The following is a 15986-nucleotide window of genomic DNA, read 5'->3' as shown; positions in this document are numbered from 1 at the left end:
GAGAGTGCTTTTGTTTGTTCCCATCTTGGAATGACTTCAGCTTCCATGCCCTGAGATTCCAACTTTCAACTGGAAAGGATTGATCCAAGAGATGTCCTGGTGGTGGACAAGAACCAATGGAATCCTGGAGGGATCCCAAACTTCCCTTCAGATCTCATTTCTTCAGGAATGTCATCGAAGAGAGTGCTTTTGTTTGTTCCCATCTTGGAATGACTTCAGCTTCCATGCCCTGAGATTCCAACTTTCAACAGGAAAGGATTGATCCAAGAGATGTCCTGGTGGACCAGAACCAATGGGATCCTGGAGGGATCCCAAACTTCCCTTCAGGTCTCATTTCTTCAGGAATGTCATCCAAGAGAGTTTTTGTTTGTTCCTGTCTTGGAATGACTTCAACTTCCGTGTGCTTCAGGGGGGAAGGAGAGATCCAAGAGATATCCTGGTGGACAAGAGACAATGGGATCCTGGAGGGATCCCTTGTATCCCTTCAAGTCTCATTTCTTCAGGAATGTCATCCAAGAGGTTTTTTGCTTGTTCCTGTCCTGGAATGACTTCAACTTCCATGCCCTGAGATTCCAACCTTCAACAGGAAAGGATTGATCCAAGAGATGTCCTGGTGGACCAGAACCAATGGGATCCTGGAGGGATCCCAAACTTCCCTTCAGATCTCATTTCTTCAGGAATGTCATCGAAGAGAGTGCTTTTGTTTGTTCCCATCTTGGAATGACTTCAGCTTCCACGCCCTGAGATTCCAACTTTCAACAGGAAAGGATTGATCCAAGAGATGTCCTGGTGGTGGACAAGAGCCAATGGGATCCTGGAGGGATCCCATGCTTCCCTTCAGGCCTCATTTCTTCAGGAATGTCATCCAAGAGAGTTTTTGTTTGTTCCTATCTTGGAATGACTGCAACTTCCGTGTGCTTCAGGGGGGAAGGAGAGATCCAAGAGATGTCCTGGTGGGCAAGAGCCAATGGGATCCTGGAGGGGTCTCATGTTTCCCTTCAGGACTCATTTCTCCAGCACTGGAATGGTCAGTGATGTCCTCAAATCATGAGGAATTCCAGCGCCATTCCCACCTTCCGTGTCTCCATCCGTGAGAAACGCAGCTCTGGATTTGGAAGAGGCAAATCCCCGAGGGATAAACAGGATCATCCCTTCAGCGTTGCCTGAACGATGGATACACACCCAAAACACTCTGGGATGTGGGATAAGTGTGAGATTTCCTTGTTTTCTTAACAGTTTATGAATTCCTTTGGACTTCCATCATCCCTGAATCCTACTATTTCTTCCAAGGAAAGAAATGTGTGACTTTTCCAGTCCAACGTCCTGAGCTACGTGGATCAATTCAAACAACACAATGGAACCCTCAAACTCAGTTTCCCCAAAATTCCAAGAGGTTTTCAATAAGCTTTTCCAACTGGATCCTCTGGAATTCTCTGTGCTTTGGAATATTGTTACCAGTGTCTCAGGGGGGACTGATTTATCATTAACAGGCCAAGCTTCCCCAATTTTCTGGTTTCTTCTTGGAATTCAGCCTGGATCTCCTTGGAGAAATGACCGGGCGAAAAGGAAAACAAAGGGAGAAGCCAAGTTGTTGATACTGTGAATGTTTTTATAAATTCATGAAAAAAAAAAATGTTTGGAGGAGCTCTTTGGGCAAACAAACAGAAAGGAATGGCTTGTTTGGATTCCAGCACAATGGGAAATACGGGATTTTCCTTTCCTGTTTTATCAGAGGTTCATGGGATGATTTGGGTTTGGGAGAGGCCCCTAAAGATTATCCCATTCCACCACCCTGGGACAGCTCCCACAATCCCAGGGTGATCCAAGCCCTGTCCAACCTGGCCTTGGACACTTCCAGAGATCCAGGAGCATCCACAAATTCTCTGGAAAGGCTGTTCCAGTGTTCCACCATTATGTAAAAATTATTAAAAATTACAATTTTTATCATAAAAAATATTTTAAAATTCATGATAAAAATTATTTAAAGTATACATTTTTATAACTGTCATTTTAAAAATTTCTTCCTTGTAGTTAGTGGGAATGAACCTTGCTGTGGTTTAAACCCATTCCCCCTTGTGCTCCCAAGGAGGTTTCCTTAGATGGGAGGACTGGAGGGATTTGGGGCAGGAGATGAGGATGGTGAGGCTCCTGTCCAGGACACTGAGGGGACAAAGGGCTTTTGGCTGTGTTAAACCCCAGGAATGTGGATCCAAAATCCCAAAGTATCAGCCCCATATGGACTGATATCTGGCTGCTCCTGGTATCAGTCCATATTTCCATTTTGAAAGGTTTTCTGAGAGTTTCAGTCAGTGCAGGAACTCCTCCAATCATTCCAGGAGCTCCAGAGGCTCCTGGCTTGACCTGTGGATGTTCCTCACCAGGTTTCCCTATCTACAATCCCTGTTCCCGACCCAAATCCTCTGAAAATCCCAGGATTTTCAGGGAACAGCTCTGTTATCCTGAATTTTGGAGCAGTGTCCAGGTGGCAGATCCCAAATTTCCACCCGCCCTTCCCTCAACTCCTCATCCATCACCTGGGAATTCCAGGAAGGAAACCACCACTGAGATGTTTTATCAGTCAGTGCAGGAACTCCTCCAATCATTCCAGGAGCTCCAGCAGATCCTGGCTTGACCTGTGGATGTTCCTCACCAGGTTTCCCTATCTACAATCCCTGTTCCCGACCCAAATCCTCTGAAAATCCCAGGATTTTCAGGGAACAGCTCTGTTATCCTGAATTTTAGGGCAGTGTCCAGGTGGCAGCTCCCAAATTTCCACCTGCCCTTCCCTCAACTCGTCATCCATCACCTGGGAATTCCAGGAAGGAAACCACCACTGAGATGTTTTATCAGTCAGTGCAGGAACTCCTCCCATCATTCCAGGAGCTCCAGAGGCTCCTGGCTTGACCTGTGGATGTTCCTCACCAGGTTTCCCTACCTGCAATCCCTGTTCCCGACCCAAATCCTCTGAAAATCCCAGGATTTTCAGGGAACAGCTCTGTTATCCTGAATTTTAGGGCAGTGTCCAGGTGGCAGCTCCCAAATTTCCACCCGCCCTTCCCTCAACTTCTCATCCATCACCTGGGAATTCCAGGAAGGAAACCACCACTGAGATGTTTTATCAGTCAGTGCAGGAACTCCTCCCATCATTCCAGGAGCTCCAGAGGCTCCTGGCTTGACCTGTGGATGTTCCTCACCAGGTTTCCCTATCTACAATCCCTGTTCCCGACCGAAATCCTCTCTCCTTCCCCCGTGGCTCCCAGGATTTTCAGGGAACAGCTCTGTTATCCTGAATTTTAGGGCAGTGTCCAGGTGGCAGCTCCCAAATTTCCACCTGCCCTTCCCTCAACTCGTCATCCATCACCTGGGAATTCCAGGAAGGAAACCACCACTGAGATGTTTTATCCCTCCTCCACATTTTCCTGGAATGGTTTTCCAAGCAAGGAATTGGGATAGAGAGGCCAGAGATGATGGAGAGGAGGGGAAGAGATTTCTTTGGGGGAGTTCAGGTCTTGGTAACAGCGACGGATCCTTCTGTTGGGAAGCTCAGACACTTCCCAGATTTTGAGTCCCACTGGATTCTTATCAGGATTTAATGTTCAGGATGGCTCAGGATAATTCTTTGATGACTCAGGATTAAATCATTTAAGGAATCATTTCCATGCAGAGGTCACGATTTTAAATGCAGCAATCATCTTTTTTAACTATTTCTAGGGCAGATCTTGGCTCCCCAAATCGTCCTCCCGTAAAGCAGCAATCCAAAAACGTTCCTCCACCTTCAGCTTTTGGGGAGGATTTGAGGGTTCAAAATACCCCAAAATCAATGATTGTGTGGTTTGTTATCAGTTTTTCCAGCACAAGGAGGATGCACCCACCACAAAATTCAGCACTTTCTTCTTTTCTGAACACATATTTCAGTGGGATGAGAAATGAAACCTCTTAAAAGTGAAATTGCTCTTTGCAATTTGTGAAGATTTTGGGAAAACGGGAGATTTTTCCCTCTCAGAGCACTTTTGGAGGACTGTTTTTCTCTCAGAGTTGTTTCTCTACTGTGTTTCTTTTAATGTTTACTCAAATTGATTTATTTTGTCATAAGAACTGATTTTATTTTAGGCAAGAGCACTTTGAGGGCTCCATTAAATCTTTATTTACTTTCTTGTCTGCAGAAAAGACGTCAAGGACATCAACATTTTGTCCTGAGCCAAATTTTGTGGGGCCCTGTGTTGTTTTTTGGTTTTTTTTCCTTTGTCTTTTGTACCTTCCAGAGAACTGAGAAATAAATAAACTCTTTTTTTTCCCAGTGTAAATTATCCTGCAAATAATGAGCCAGAGGGAAGGGTTTTCCCAGTTTTCATGAATAGGAAATGAATTTTTCTCCTCCTAAGAAGCAGAGAAAATGGAATAAATTATTTCCCTCTTTTTTTTTTTTATCACGAGGATGTTGAGGAATTTTTGCTCCTGACCCACACTCCCAGCTGATGCTTTAGAAGAAAGGCTGCCATTTGTCTGGTCCTTTTCATCCACACTAAATCAGAGATAAGAAATCAGCCGCTAAACAATGAGATTTTCAGTGTTTTTCGCGTCCTAAAAACCACCAAACTGAATTAATCCGTGTCGGCTCTGAGCCTGGACCAGCCAAAGGGCTTTGAGGCAATCCTGGTTTTCCTTTAATCTTTGGGAATCACATTGGTGAGGAAGGATGAATTCCTCCATGGTGGGAAGCTTTGGTATCCAAGGACCGCGCTTGGCCTTGTTTGGATTTCCACAAATTTGGATTTTATTTGCAAGTTCCATTAGGAATTTTTGGCAGATAAGAGCAGGTGGTTGTCACCATCCTATTTTCTGAAAAATCTCTTTGGCCAGGACTTTGCTCCTGGGAAGCTGAGAAGCCTCTGAGGAAAATGAAAACAATAATTATCTGATTTGCTTCTCCTGTGTCTTGCTGCTTTGGAATGTGTTTGGAGATTGTTTACCCACAGGTGATTGTTTGATTGGTTTCATGTGGATTGTTTTTATTTAATGACCAGTCACCATCAAGCTGTGTCAGACTCTGAGGAGAGAGTCACGAGTTTCCATTATTATCTTTTTAGCCTTCTGTCTGTATCTTTTCTGCATTCTTTAGCTTAGTATTCATTAATATAATATAGATCATAAAACAATAAATTAGCCTTCTAAGAGCATGGAGTCAAATTCACCATTCCTCCCTCCGACAGGGTCTCAGAAAATACCACAGGTGGTTCCTGTTCCTTTTGCTTCCCAGGTGCCTCCTGTGTCCAGCACCCGATGACCTCATGACTGAGGGCAGACACAGCTCTGGGGGCAGATTTGGGGCAGATCTGCCACTTTGAGCATTTCATTCTCAATATTGCAGCTGGAATTCCATGGGTGGCTGCAGTTACCCAGCCCAAAGCAGAGGAGTTCCCTGAGGACATGGAGCTGGGAGCGAGCGATGCCTTGGGAGTTGTGGAGCCCTTCAGAGGGATCTGGACATGTTGGGGAGATGGGCAGGGAGGAAATTTCTGGAATTCAGCAAGGGCAAGAGCAGGTCCGTGATCTGGGGAGATGATCCCATTCCACCCCTGCCATGGCAGGGACACCTCCCTGTCCCAGGCTGCTCCAGCCTGGCCTTGGGCACTTCCAGGGATCCAGGGGCAGCCACAGCTGCTCTGGGAATTCCATCCCAGCTCCTCCCCACCCTCCCAGCCAGGAATTCCTTCCCAATATCCCATCTAAATCTACTTCCTTCAGCTCAAAGCCATTCCCTGTGTCCTGTCCCTCCATGCCTTGTCCCCAGTCCCTCTCCAGCTCTCCTGGAGCCCCTCCAGCCTCTGAGCTCTCCCTGGAGCTTCTCCTCTCCACATAAACATTCCCAGATCTTCCAACTTGGCTCCAGAGCAGAGGGGCTCCAGCCCTGGGAGAAACATCTCTGGAGCTGCCTCCTCTGGATCTCTCCAGCGGTTCCACATCATTCCAATCCTGGCGATCCCAGAGCTGGACACAGTTTGTCCTTGTGGAATGAAACTTGGGATAATTCGCACCTTCTGGAGCCACACTCTGAGAAGGAACTGGCAATATTCCTAGGACAGATTTCCCAACGGAATGCCGGCGCTGGTTCTTCACGGAGAGCCCTCCAAGCATGGGGGGCCCCGGTGTCCCCTCCGCAGGTGCAGTGACCCCTCTCTGTCCCCATTCTCTCCCACAGATGGATTCTGCCTTCCGGAGTGGGACGGCATCGTGTGCTGGCCCGAGGGCGTGCCCGGCAAGGTGGTGGCCATGCCCTGCCCCGAGTACATCTACGACTTCAACCACAAAGGTGGGTTTGGAAATTCCAAACTCCCCTCCTGCAGAGGGGGGCATATGTGGCCCGAAGTTTAGAGTCCGGCTAGCTGAGGGCGAAAGGCCGACGCCCCTCTGCAATTCCTGGCCAGCACCCTTCGGTGTCTGAGGGCCTCGGGCTGTGCTGGCTGCGGACTGGCTCACACCGCTGGTATTGGGGAGGAACGGAGCTGACCATTTCCCGGGGTTAAACATCGGTTTATTGAAGGTGTTGCGGGATCCAAACGCGGGGAAACCAACCGGGAAAAAGTTTTTTCATAGGGGGTGAAACAGGATTATAAAGGAGGGGTGCAGAGGGGGGCATATGTGGCCCGAAGTTTAGAGTCCGGCTGCTGAGGGCGAAAGGCCGACGCCCCTCTGCAATTCCTGGCCAGCGCCCTTCGGTGTCTGAGGGCCTCGGGCTGTGCTGGCTGCGGACTGGCTCACACCGCTGGTATAGGGGAGGAACGGAGCTGACCATTTCCCGGGGGTTAAACATCGGTTTATTGAAGGTGTTGCGGGATCCAAACACCGGGAAACCAACCGGGAAAAAGTTTCTTCATAGGGGGTGAAACAGGATTATAAAGGAGGGGTGCAGAGGAGAACATATGTGGCCCGAAGTTTAGAGTCTGACTAGCTGAGGGCGAAAGGCCGACGCCCCTCTGCAATTCCTGGCCAGGACCCCTCAGCGTCTGAGGGCCTCGGGCTGTGCTGGCTGCGGACTGGCTCACACCGCTGGTATTGGGGAGGAACGGAGCTGACCATTTCCCGGGGGTTAAACATCGGAGCTGACCATTTCCCGGGGGTTAAACATCGGTTTATTGAAGGTGTTGCGGGATCCAAACGCGGGGAAACCAACCAGGAAAAAGTTTTTTCATAGGGGGTGAAAACAGGATTATAAAGGAGGGGGGTGGGTACAGGCGGAACCAATCGGGAAAGGTGAGGGGATGAACTTCACAGAACTGACACTCCATGGAGACCAATAATCAAAAGGTAAAGGAGGTGTCCTGGGACCCCAGCCAGCCACCATCTCCAGAGAGGAGAAGGTTCTCGAAACCTGGGAGGAGAAAGGGGGTGATTGACTGGACAGGGAGGAAACAACTTTCACTGATAAGGGAAACCAGGGGAGGAGCAATTACACATCGGCAACTATGAATAGCGGTTACTATGGCAACTTAGCTGACAGGCTGGCACTGGCGGGAAAAACTGGGGGACGAAACCATTTTACACATAATAGGGGAGAACAATACATAAATTGGGGGAATAACACAAGAAACTTAACAACACACTACAACATCCTCCCACCGTGCACTGGGCGTTATCCCATCCCAGCAGGAATTTTATCGCAAGCACACTGATATCAGCTATTTCACTGAGCATGATTAACAACAGAAATAAAAATTATACCTTTATAACAAAGGTCCTTTAACACCACACATGTAAAATCCATTTCAATATTTGTGAAAAGACAATATTATAATATACGGAGCCTATAACAGGCTCCACCTGGGGATGAATTTCCTGCCATTTTCCCACTCATTCCATATCTCCTCTCTCTAAGGGCGGGAATGAATTTGAGATGAATTTGGGATTAATTTCCTGCCCTTTTCCCACTCATTCCATGCCTCTTCTCTGTGGGCAGGGATGAATTTGGGATGAATTTCCTGCCATTTTCCTGCTCATTCCATATCTGCTCTCTCCAGGCAGGGATGTTTGGCATGAATTTCCTGACATTTTCTCGCTCATTCCATATCTCCTCTCTCTCTAGGCAGGGATGAATTTGGGATGAATTTGGGATGAATTTCCTGCCATTTTCCCACTCATTCCATGTCTCCTCTCTCTCTGGGCAGGGATGAATTTGGGATGAATTTCCTGCCGTTTTCCCACTAATCGTGATTAATTTCCTACCATTTTCCACTCATTCCATGTCTCCTCTCTCTCAGCAGGGATGAATTTGGGATGAATTTCCTGCCATTTTCCCACTCATTCCATGTCTCCTCTCTCTCTGGGCAGGGATGAATTTAGGATGAATTTCCTATTGTTTTCCTGCTCATTCCATACCTCCTCTCTCTCAGCAGGGATGAATTTGGGAATTTGGGATGAATTTCCTGCCATTTTCCCACTCATTCCATGTCTCCTCTCTCTGAGCAGGGATGAGTTTGGGATGAATTTCCTGCCATTTTTCCACTAATTCGTGATTAATTTCCTGCCATTTTCCCACTTATTCTATGTCTCCTCTCTTTCTGGGCAGGGATGAATTTTGGATGAATTTGGGATGAATTTGGGGTGAATTTCCTGCCGTTTTCCCACTCATTCCATGTCTCCTCTCTCTTGGCAGGGATTAATTTGGGGTGAATTTGGGATGAATTTGGGATGAATTTCCTGCCGTTTTCCCACTCATTCCATGTCTCCTCTCTCTGGGCAGGGATGAATTTGGGATGAATTTGGGATGAATTTGGGGTGAATTTCCTGCTGTTTTCCCACTCATTCCGTGTCTCCTCTCTCTCAGCAGGGATGAATTTGGGGTGAATTTCCTGCCGTTTTCCCACTCATTCCATGTCTCCTCTCTCTGGGCAGGGATGAATTTGGGATGAATTTGGGGTGAATTTCCTGCTGTTTTCCCACTCGTTCCGTGTCTCCTCTCTCTGGGCAGGGATGAATTTTGGGTGAATTTGGGACGAATTTGGGGTGAATTTCCTGCCGTTTTCCCGCTCACTCCGTGTCTCCTCTCTCTGGGCAGGGATGAATTTGGGATGAATTTGGGGTGAATTTCCTGCCATTTTCCCACTTATTCCATGTCTCCTCTCTCTCTGGGCAGGGATGAATTTTGGGTGAATTTGGGATGAATTTCCTGCCATTTTCCCACTCATTCCCTATCTCCTCTCTCTCTGGGCAGGGATGAATTTGGGGTGAATTTGGGATGAATTTGGGGTGAATTTCCTGCCGTTTTCCCGCTCACTCCATGTCTCCTCTCTCTGGGCAGGGATGAATTTGGGGTGAATTTCCTGCTGTTTTCCCACTCATTCCGTATCTCCTCTCTCTCGGCAGGCCACGCTTATCGCCGGTGTGACCTGAACGGGAGCTGGGAGCTGGTCCCGGGCAACAACCGCACCTGGGCCAACTACAGCGAGTGCGCCAAGTTCCTCACCAACGAGACGAGGGAAAGGGTAGGCATTCCCATTCCTGCACACAGCAGGAATTCCTGGCCTCACGCCGGGCTAACCCGCGGACCTCTGTCTCGTTTAAAACCCCGGATGAGCTCCAGCTCATCTTCCTCCTCTTGGAAACCCGTCCTGAGCTTGCCAAAGCCACATCGTGCTTTGATGGGCAATGATTTGATTGGAAAATTGTCCTCAAAGGCAGAAAAGTTTCCTGCAGCTGCCATGGTCCCATTCCTGAAGGGATCTTGGGGAAAATTGGAGCGGTCTCGGGGACGCTCAGAAGTGGTTGGAGGTTGTTCCATGGCATTGAGACTCCCTCTGCCACAGCAGGAAATCATTTTGCTGCCAGGTTGTTATCAAAAATTCCAATGTTTTTGTGGCTGTCTCTGGGAGGGGATGTCCAAACACATGTGGAATCAAACCTGGAGCAACTGGTTGGGAGAGCTGGGAGTGTCCAGCCTGGAGAGGAGAAGGATCCAGGGAGAGCTCAGAGCTCCTGCCAGGACCTAGAGGGGCTCCATGAGAGCTGGAGAGGGACTGGGGACAAGGGATGGAGGGACAGGACACAGGGAATGGCTTTGAGCTGAAAGTAGATTTAGATGGGATATTGGGAAGGAATTCCTGGCTGGGAGGGTGGGGAGGAGCTGGGATGGAATTCCCAGAGCAGCTGTGGCTGCCCCTGGATCCCTGGAAGTGTCCAAGGTCAGGTTGGAGCAGCCTGGGACAATGGGAGGTGTCCCTGCCCATGGCAGGGAGTGGGAATGGGATGATCCTTAAGGTCCCTTCCCACCCAAACCTAACTGATATTCCATGATCTTGATTTAATTCTGGTGTAGTCAAAATTTGGAAACAGTGACAACACTCCAAAGTTATAAAAGGGTTTAAAATATGGAGAGGGTCTGGAGTGCTCCTGGGGAAAAAAAAATCCATGAGCCATAAATTTACAAAAATTCAGATAATGATAAAATAGCAGCTGCCAGAAATTTCCTTCTTCCCCGTGAGCCAGCCTGGGCTCTGTAGTGCTGGAAGTCTGGAAGGAATTCCATGCTTAGGTGACAGCAAAGCTGTCCCTGGTGTCCCTTGGGAGGATGTGACCTCCTTGTCCCACAGAGAATGACGTTCCCACCCACATGCACCTGTAATTCCCAAAGAATTTACCCAAACCCTCTGGTTTTCCAGTGGCTCTTGGAAGAGTCCCCTTGGACACGGGGCATGGCATCAGGAACTGATCAGCTGCAGGGAGGATTATCCCAGACAGCTGGAGATAAGGATCTAACCACAGCTTCCCTGAGCATCATCCGGGGGCCCTTTGGGACAATGTTCTTAATTTGAAATTCAACCACAGAGCAGGGGTTTTTGGAGTCAGGGTTGGTTTTGTTTAGGTTTTGTTTTGTTTTTTAGTTTGGCTTTTTTTCATTGGTTTGTTGGTTTTTGTTTTGGTTTGGTTTTATTTTTTTGGGGGTGTTTTTGGTGCTTTTTGCTGTTGTTGCTTTTTTCTCCTTAAGAGTGAAGCAACTCATGAATGCAATGATTTAGGAATAATAAGGAAATGAGGGAAAGGAGGAAATGAGTTCTTTGAGTGTTTTCTCTCACATGGACAAGGAGCAGAAGGTTGTGTCCCTGGGTGCTGCTCCAGCCACTCCAGCAAAGGCCTGGATGATGTTCCCTTCTAGAAAATCCCAGTTTGGTGGGATTTTCCCCGTTCATGGTGGAAAGAACTCTTTTAGCCCCAGAGTTTTCTGGGAAGGTCCTGGAGCAGGTGTTGGGGTCATGGAGCGCCTTGATCAGTGCACAAACTTTTGAATTCTCTGAAATCATCTCCCCCATCCCACACCCTGGGGTGAGAATGGTCCAGATGATTTCCAAGATTTCCCCTAGGGAAAGGACATCCTTCCTTTTAAACTTCCCACTGTCAGAACTTGTCAGGGTGACTTGCTAAAGGAAGGGCACCAAGAACAACAGAGTTGCACATTTTTATTTTTATTTTCACCTCAAGGAAGAAATAGAGACTTTCCACCTCCAGGGTGATTTAAAAGGCTGAAAGCAAAATCTCCTGCGGTGGGTTTGATGTGCCTGGCTTTGTCTGTGTCCCCTGAGTGGTCACAGGGTGTGGAGTCTTTGCTTCTTTTTCTGCCAAGGTTGGGATTAAATGTGTGAGATGGAATTTCTTGTTGGGACTCAGATGTTTATCAGTTCTTATCTCTGTCACACTCTCACAAACCCTGAGCTCTGCAGCACTTCACTCCAACAAACTAAACATGGAGCCCCATCTCTCTCTCTGCAAGGCCTTTGAAGGATCAACTGTCCAATTAAGAAATGACACTGAAATTATTTTCACTTTTAACCCAATAACCAACCACCCGTGGCTGCAATGGGGACTTTTTATCCAATTACACAAAACCACCCAAACCCATGGAGAAGAAGGAGAAGAAATTGAAAAAGAAGGAGAAGGAGAAAGTGAAGAAGAAGAAGAAGAAGAAGCAAGAGAAGGTGAAGAAGAAGGTGTAGAAGAAGACGAACCTCCACTCTAAAACCTCCACCTTGCTTTATATCCATTACTGTATTCTAAACCTTTAAACTCAGAGTTTCCCACCCTGTGATATCACACACTCCTATCCAAACTCCACACCCACAATCCCAGTTCTGTCATTCCATTCTGGAAGCTTCTCCACGGCCTCAGGTCAGTGCAGTGTTCTCCTGGGGGTCAGTGCCTGCAGCACAGAAATCTGAAATTCTCAGCAGCCAGGGGTCCAACCACAGGGGTGTCACAGCACATCAGGGGACTCAGGCTGTGCTTCCCAGCAGAGACATTTACAGGAGGTGTCACCTCGTTTTTATTCTCAACCTCTTGGAAAATTACTGCTCCTCGTGAGCCCTCCCTTAAGGAGCTGTTTTAATAATTCATCCCAAAATCTCAATCCTCATTATGCTGTTGCCAAAGCTTAGGCATCTTTGGCCCGGAATTTTCTGTCATAGCTACAAAGGTGAATGGAATAATATTTAATATTTAGACAAATAAAACCATCATCACAGTTCAGATTAAATGATCAGGCTGGTCTTACTTGAAGTGATGCTTACCCAGGGCAAAGAACACAGAAAAAAATTTATGTTTCTGCCAGCTTTGAAATCATATCTTGATCAACGAATGCTTTTTAATTATATCTATTTATCTTTTTTTAATTCTTATTATCATTAACTTTATATTTGCAAGAGCTCTCTTCCTCACCTCATTGATTCTGTGCCTTGTCACAGAGTTCCCTGATTTTATCGCAGAGGTGGCTGAATTATTGTGACAGTCCAATTACTGTGAGTTATTGTGACATTCCACTGCAGGTCTCTTGGGCCTTGGGCTATGAAAACCACTCTGGAAATAAAAGAGGAGGAAAAAATGTTCTTTCCCCCTCAGTGTGCTAATTCAGCCCTGGGATTAATAAACCTTCCTTTGATATATCTTTTTTTCATAGAGTAGATTTTCAGCAACATCTCTTTATTATTATTATTATTATTATTATATTTGCAAGACATCTCTTCCTCAGCCCTCCCCTCAGAGTGATTCTGTGCCTTGTCATGGAATTCCCTGATTTTATCACAGAGGTGGCTGAATTCTGGTGACAAATGAAGCACTATCTGTGCATGCTTTGCAGGTCTCTTGGGCCTTGGGCTATGAAAACCACTCTGGAAATAAAAGAGGAGAAAAAAATTGCACTTTTCCCCTCAGTGTGCTGATACCTTTAGTCACGGAGAGCACACAAGGCCTCTTGTCACATTAAATGTGGCTGTGCTGTTCTGGATTAATAAACCTTCCTTTGATTCTTTTTTCATGGAGTAGATTTTCAACAAATCTCTTTATTAATTTTAATATTATTATTACTATGATCCTTATATTTGCAAGACATCTTTTCCTCAGGCCTGCCCTCAGTGATTCTGTGCCTTGTCATGAAATTCCCTGATTTTATCACAGAGGTGGCTGAATTCTGGTGACAAATGAAGCACTATCTGTGCATCCTCTGCAGGTCTCTTGGGCCTTGGGCTATGAAAAACCACTCTGGAAATAAAAGAGGAGAAAAAAATGCACTTTTCCCCTCAGTGTGCTGATACCTTTAGTCACGGAGAGCACACAAGGCCTCTTGTCACATTAAATGTGGCACTGCAGTTCTGGGATTAATAAACCTTCCTTTGATTTCTTTCTTTCATGGAGTAGATTTTCAACAACATCTCTTTATTAATTTTAATATTATTATTACTATGATCCTTATATTCGCAAGACATCTTTTCCTCAGGCCTGCCCTCAGTGATTCTGTGCCTTGTCATGGAATTCCCTGATTTTATCACAGAGGTGGCTGAATTCTGGTGACAAATGAAGCACTATCTGTGCATCCTTTGCAGGTCTCTTGGGCCTTGGGCTATGAAAACCACTCTGGAAATAAAAGAGAGGGAAAAAAATGTGTTTTTTCCCTCAGTGTGCTGATGCCTTTACTCACAGTGAGCACACAAGGCCTCTTGTCACATTAAATGTGGCTTTGCAGCCTCGGCATTATTAAACCTTCCTTTGATATCTCTTTTTCATGAAGCAGATTTCCAACAGCATCTCTTTATTAATTTTAATATTATTATTATTGGTTTGTTGTCGTTTTTTTTTTTATTAGCCTTGTATTTGCAGGAGGTCTTTTCCTCAGTCCTGCCCTGCCCTCAGTGATTCTGTGCCTTGTCATGGAATTCCCTGATTTTATCACAGAGGTGGCTGAATTCTGGTGACAAATGAAGCACTATCTGTGCATCCTCTGCAGGTCTCTTGGGCCTTGGGCTATGAAAACCACTCTGGAAATAAAAGAGGAGAAAAAAAATGCACTTTTCCCCTCAGTGTGCTGATACCTTTAGTCACAGTGAGCACACAAGGCCTCTTGTCACATTAAATGTGGCTGTGCAGCCCTGGGATTAATAAACCTTCCTTTGATTTCTTTCTTTCATGGAGTAGATTTTCAACAACATCTCTTTATTAATTTTAATATTATTATTACTATGATCCTTATATTTGCAAGACATCTCTTCCTCAGGCCTGCCCTCAGTGATTCTGTGCCTTGTCATGAAATTCCCTGATTTTATCACAGAGGTGGCTGAATTCTGGCGACAAATGAAGCACTATCTGTGCATCCTCTGCAGGTCTCTTGGGCCTTGGGCTATGAAAACCACTCTGGAAATAAAAGAGAGGGAAAAAAATGTGTTTTTTCCCTCAGTGTGCTGATGCCTTTACTCACAGTGAGCACACAAGGCCTCTTGTCACGTTAAATGTGGCTGTGCAGCCCTGGGATTAATAAACCTTCCTTTGATATCTCTTTTTCATGGAGTAAATATGTCCAGAGATGTCAGAACAGGGGAATTTGGCCACATTGAGCCGTTGTCTTGAGCGAGGGATGGTTTTCTATTATTATTTCCCTCCCTGGGGAGCAGCATCTTTGCGTCACCACCAACAGCTGCATTTACCCAAGGTTTTGCCAGGAGATCGTGGCTGACTCCGAGCAGATGCAACCAGAGGGAATTTTAAGAAACTGGGCTTTTAGAAAAAAAAAAAAAAAAAAAAAGAAAACCAACTGTCTGTGGCTATAAATATATGGATTTGCTGGCTATCTCTGGAAATAGGCCTGAACCTATAGATAGCTGGAGATATCCACACCTAAATAAACACCACGTGCGTGCACACATCTCCAGCCAGGGATGTTTGTTTAGGTGGGGAGTTTTCCCATTTTAGCCATGCTGGGATAATTTTAAGATTGGCCAAAGCAGCAAACAGAGGGCCCCAGAGCAAGCTGGTGTCCTGCTCTGAATAAATGGGGATTATTTCACACAGAGGAGCTCGGAAACCGCTCTCTGCAAAGAGCAAAGTGTGTTAAAGCCATCAGAGCCTGCAGAATTAACAGCTCGTAACTGCCCGGGGAGCAACAGCTCCTGGGCTGCTTCCTCAGGGAAAATCACCACTGCAGGATGGGAACTGACAGCCCTGGAGGCTGAATCCTCCTTTAGCCAGGTGGGATGAAGCAATCCAGGGAAGTGTGTCCTCAAATCCCTTCCAGATAATATTAAAGAGGGAGTTAACAATCAGCTGGAAGTGTCCAAGGCCAGGTTGGACAAGGCTTGGAGTAGCCTGGGACAGTGGAAAATGTCCCTGCCATGGCAGGGGTGGGATGGAATGGTCTTGTCCCTCATGGCAGGGACACTTTCCACTGTCCCAGACTGCTCCAAACCCCATCCAGCCTGGCCTTGGGCACTGCCAGGGTTCCAGGGGCAGCCACAGCTGCTCTGGGAATTCCATTCCCATGCCTCCCCATCTTCCCAGCCAGGAATTCCTTCCCAATATCCCATCTGAATCAATTCTCTTTCAATTTGAACCCAATCCCTTCATCCTGTCCCTCCATCCCTTATCCCTCCATCCCTGTCCCCAGTCCCTCTCCAGCTCTCCTGGAGCCCCTCCAGGCCCTGCCAGGGGCTCTGAGCTCTCCCTGGAGCTTCTCCTCTCCA

At 46.7% G+C, this 15986-nt stretch overlaps 1 protein-coding gene across 1 annotated transcript in view; it reads left to right on the top strand.

Annotated features, from left to right (window-relative positions):
* The window catches only part of PTH1R (parathyroid hormone 1 receptor), a 123629-nt gene that overhangs the window by 69426 nt on the left and 38217 nt on the right, over positions 1–15986 (top strand). Inside the window, exons 3-4 of the mRNA XM_064703755.1 lie at positions 6200–6310; positions 9361–9479. Of these exons, the coding sequence (XP_064559825.1) occupies positions 6200–6310; positions 9361–9479 (230 nt within the window). The remainder of the gene's footprint in view (positions 1–6199; positions 6311–9360; positions 9480–15986) is intronic.

This window comes from Zonotrichia leucophrys, chromosome 2 (assembly GCF_028769735.1).
Source record: "Zonotrichia leucophrys gambelii isolate GWCS_2022_RI chromosome 2, RI_Zleu_2.0, whole genome shotgun sequence".
NCBI lineage: Eukaryota > Metazoa > Chordata > Aves > Passeriformes > Passerellidae > Zonotrichia > Zonotrichia leucophrys.
This window is presented reverse-complemented; position numbering and strand designations above follow the sequence as displayed.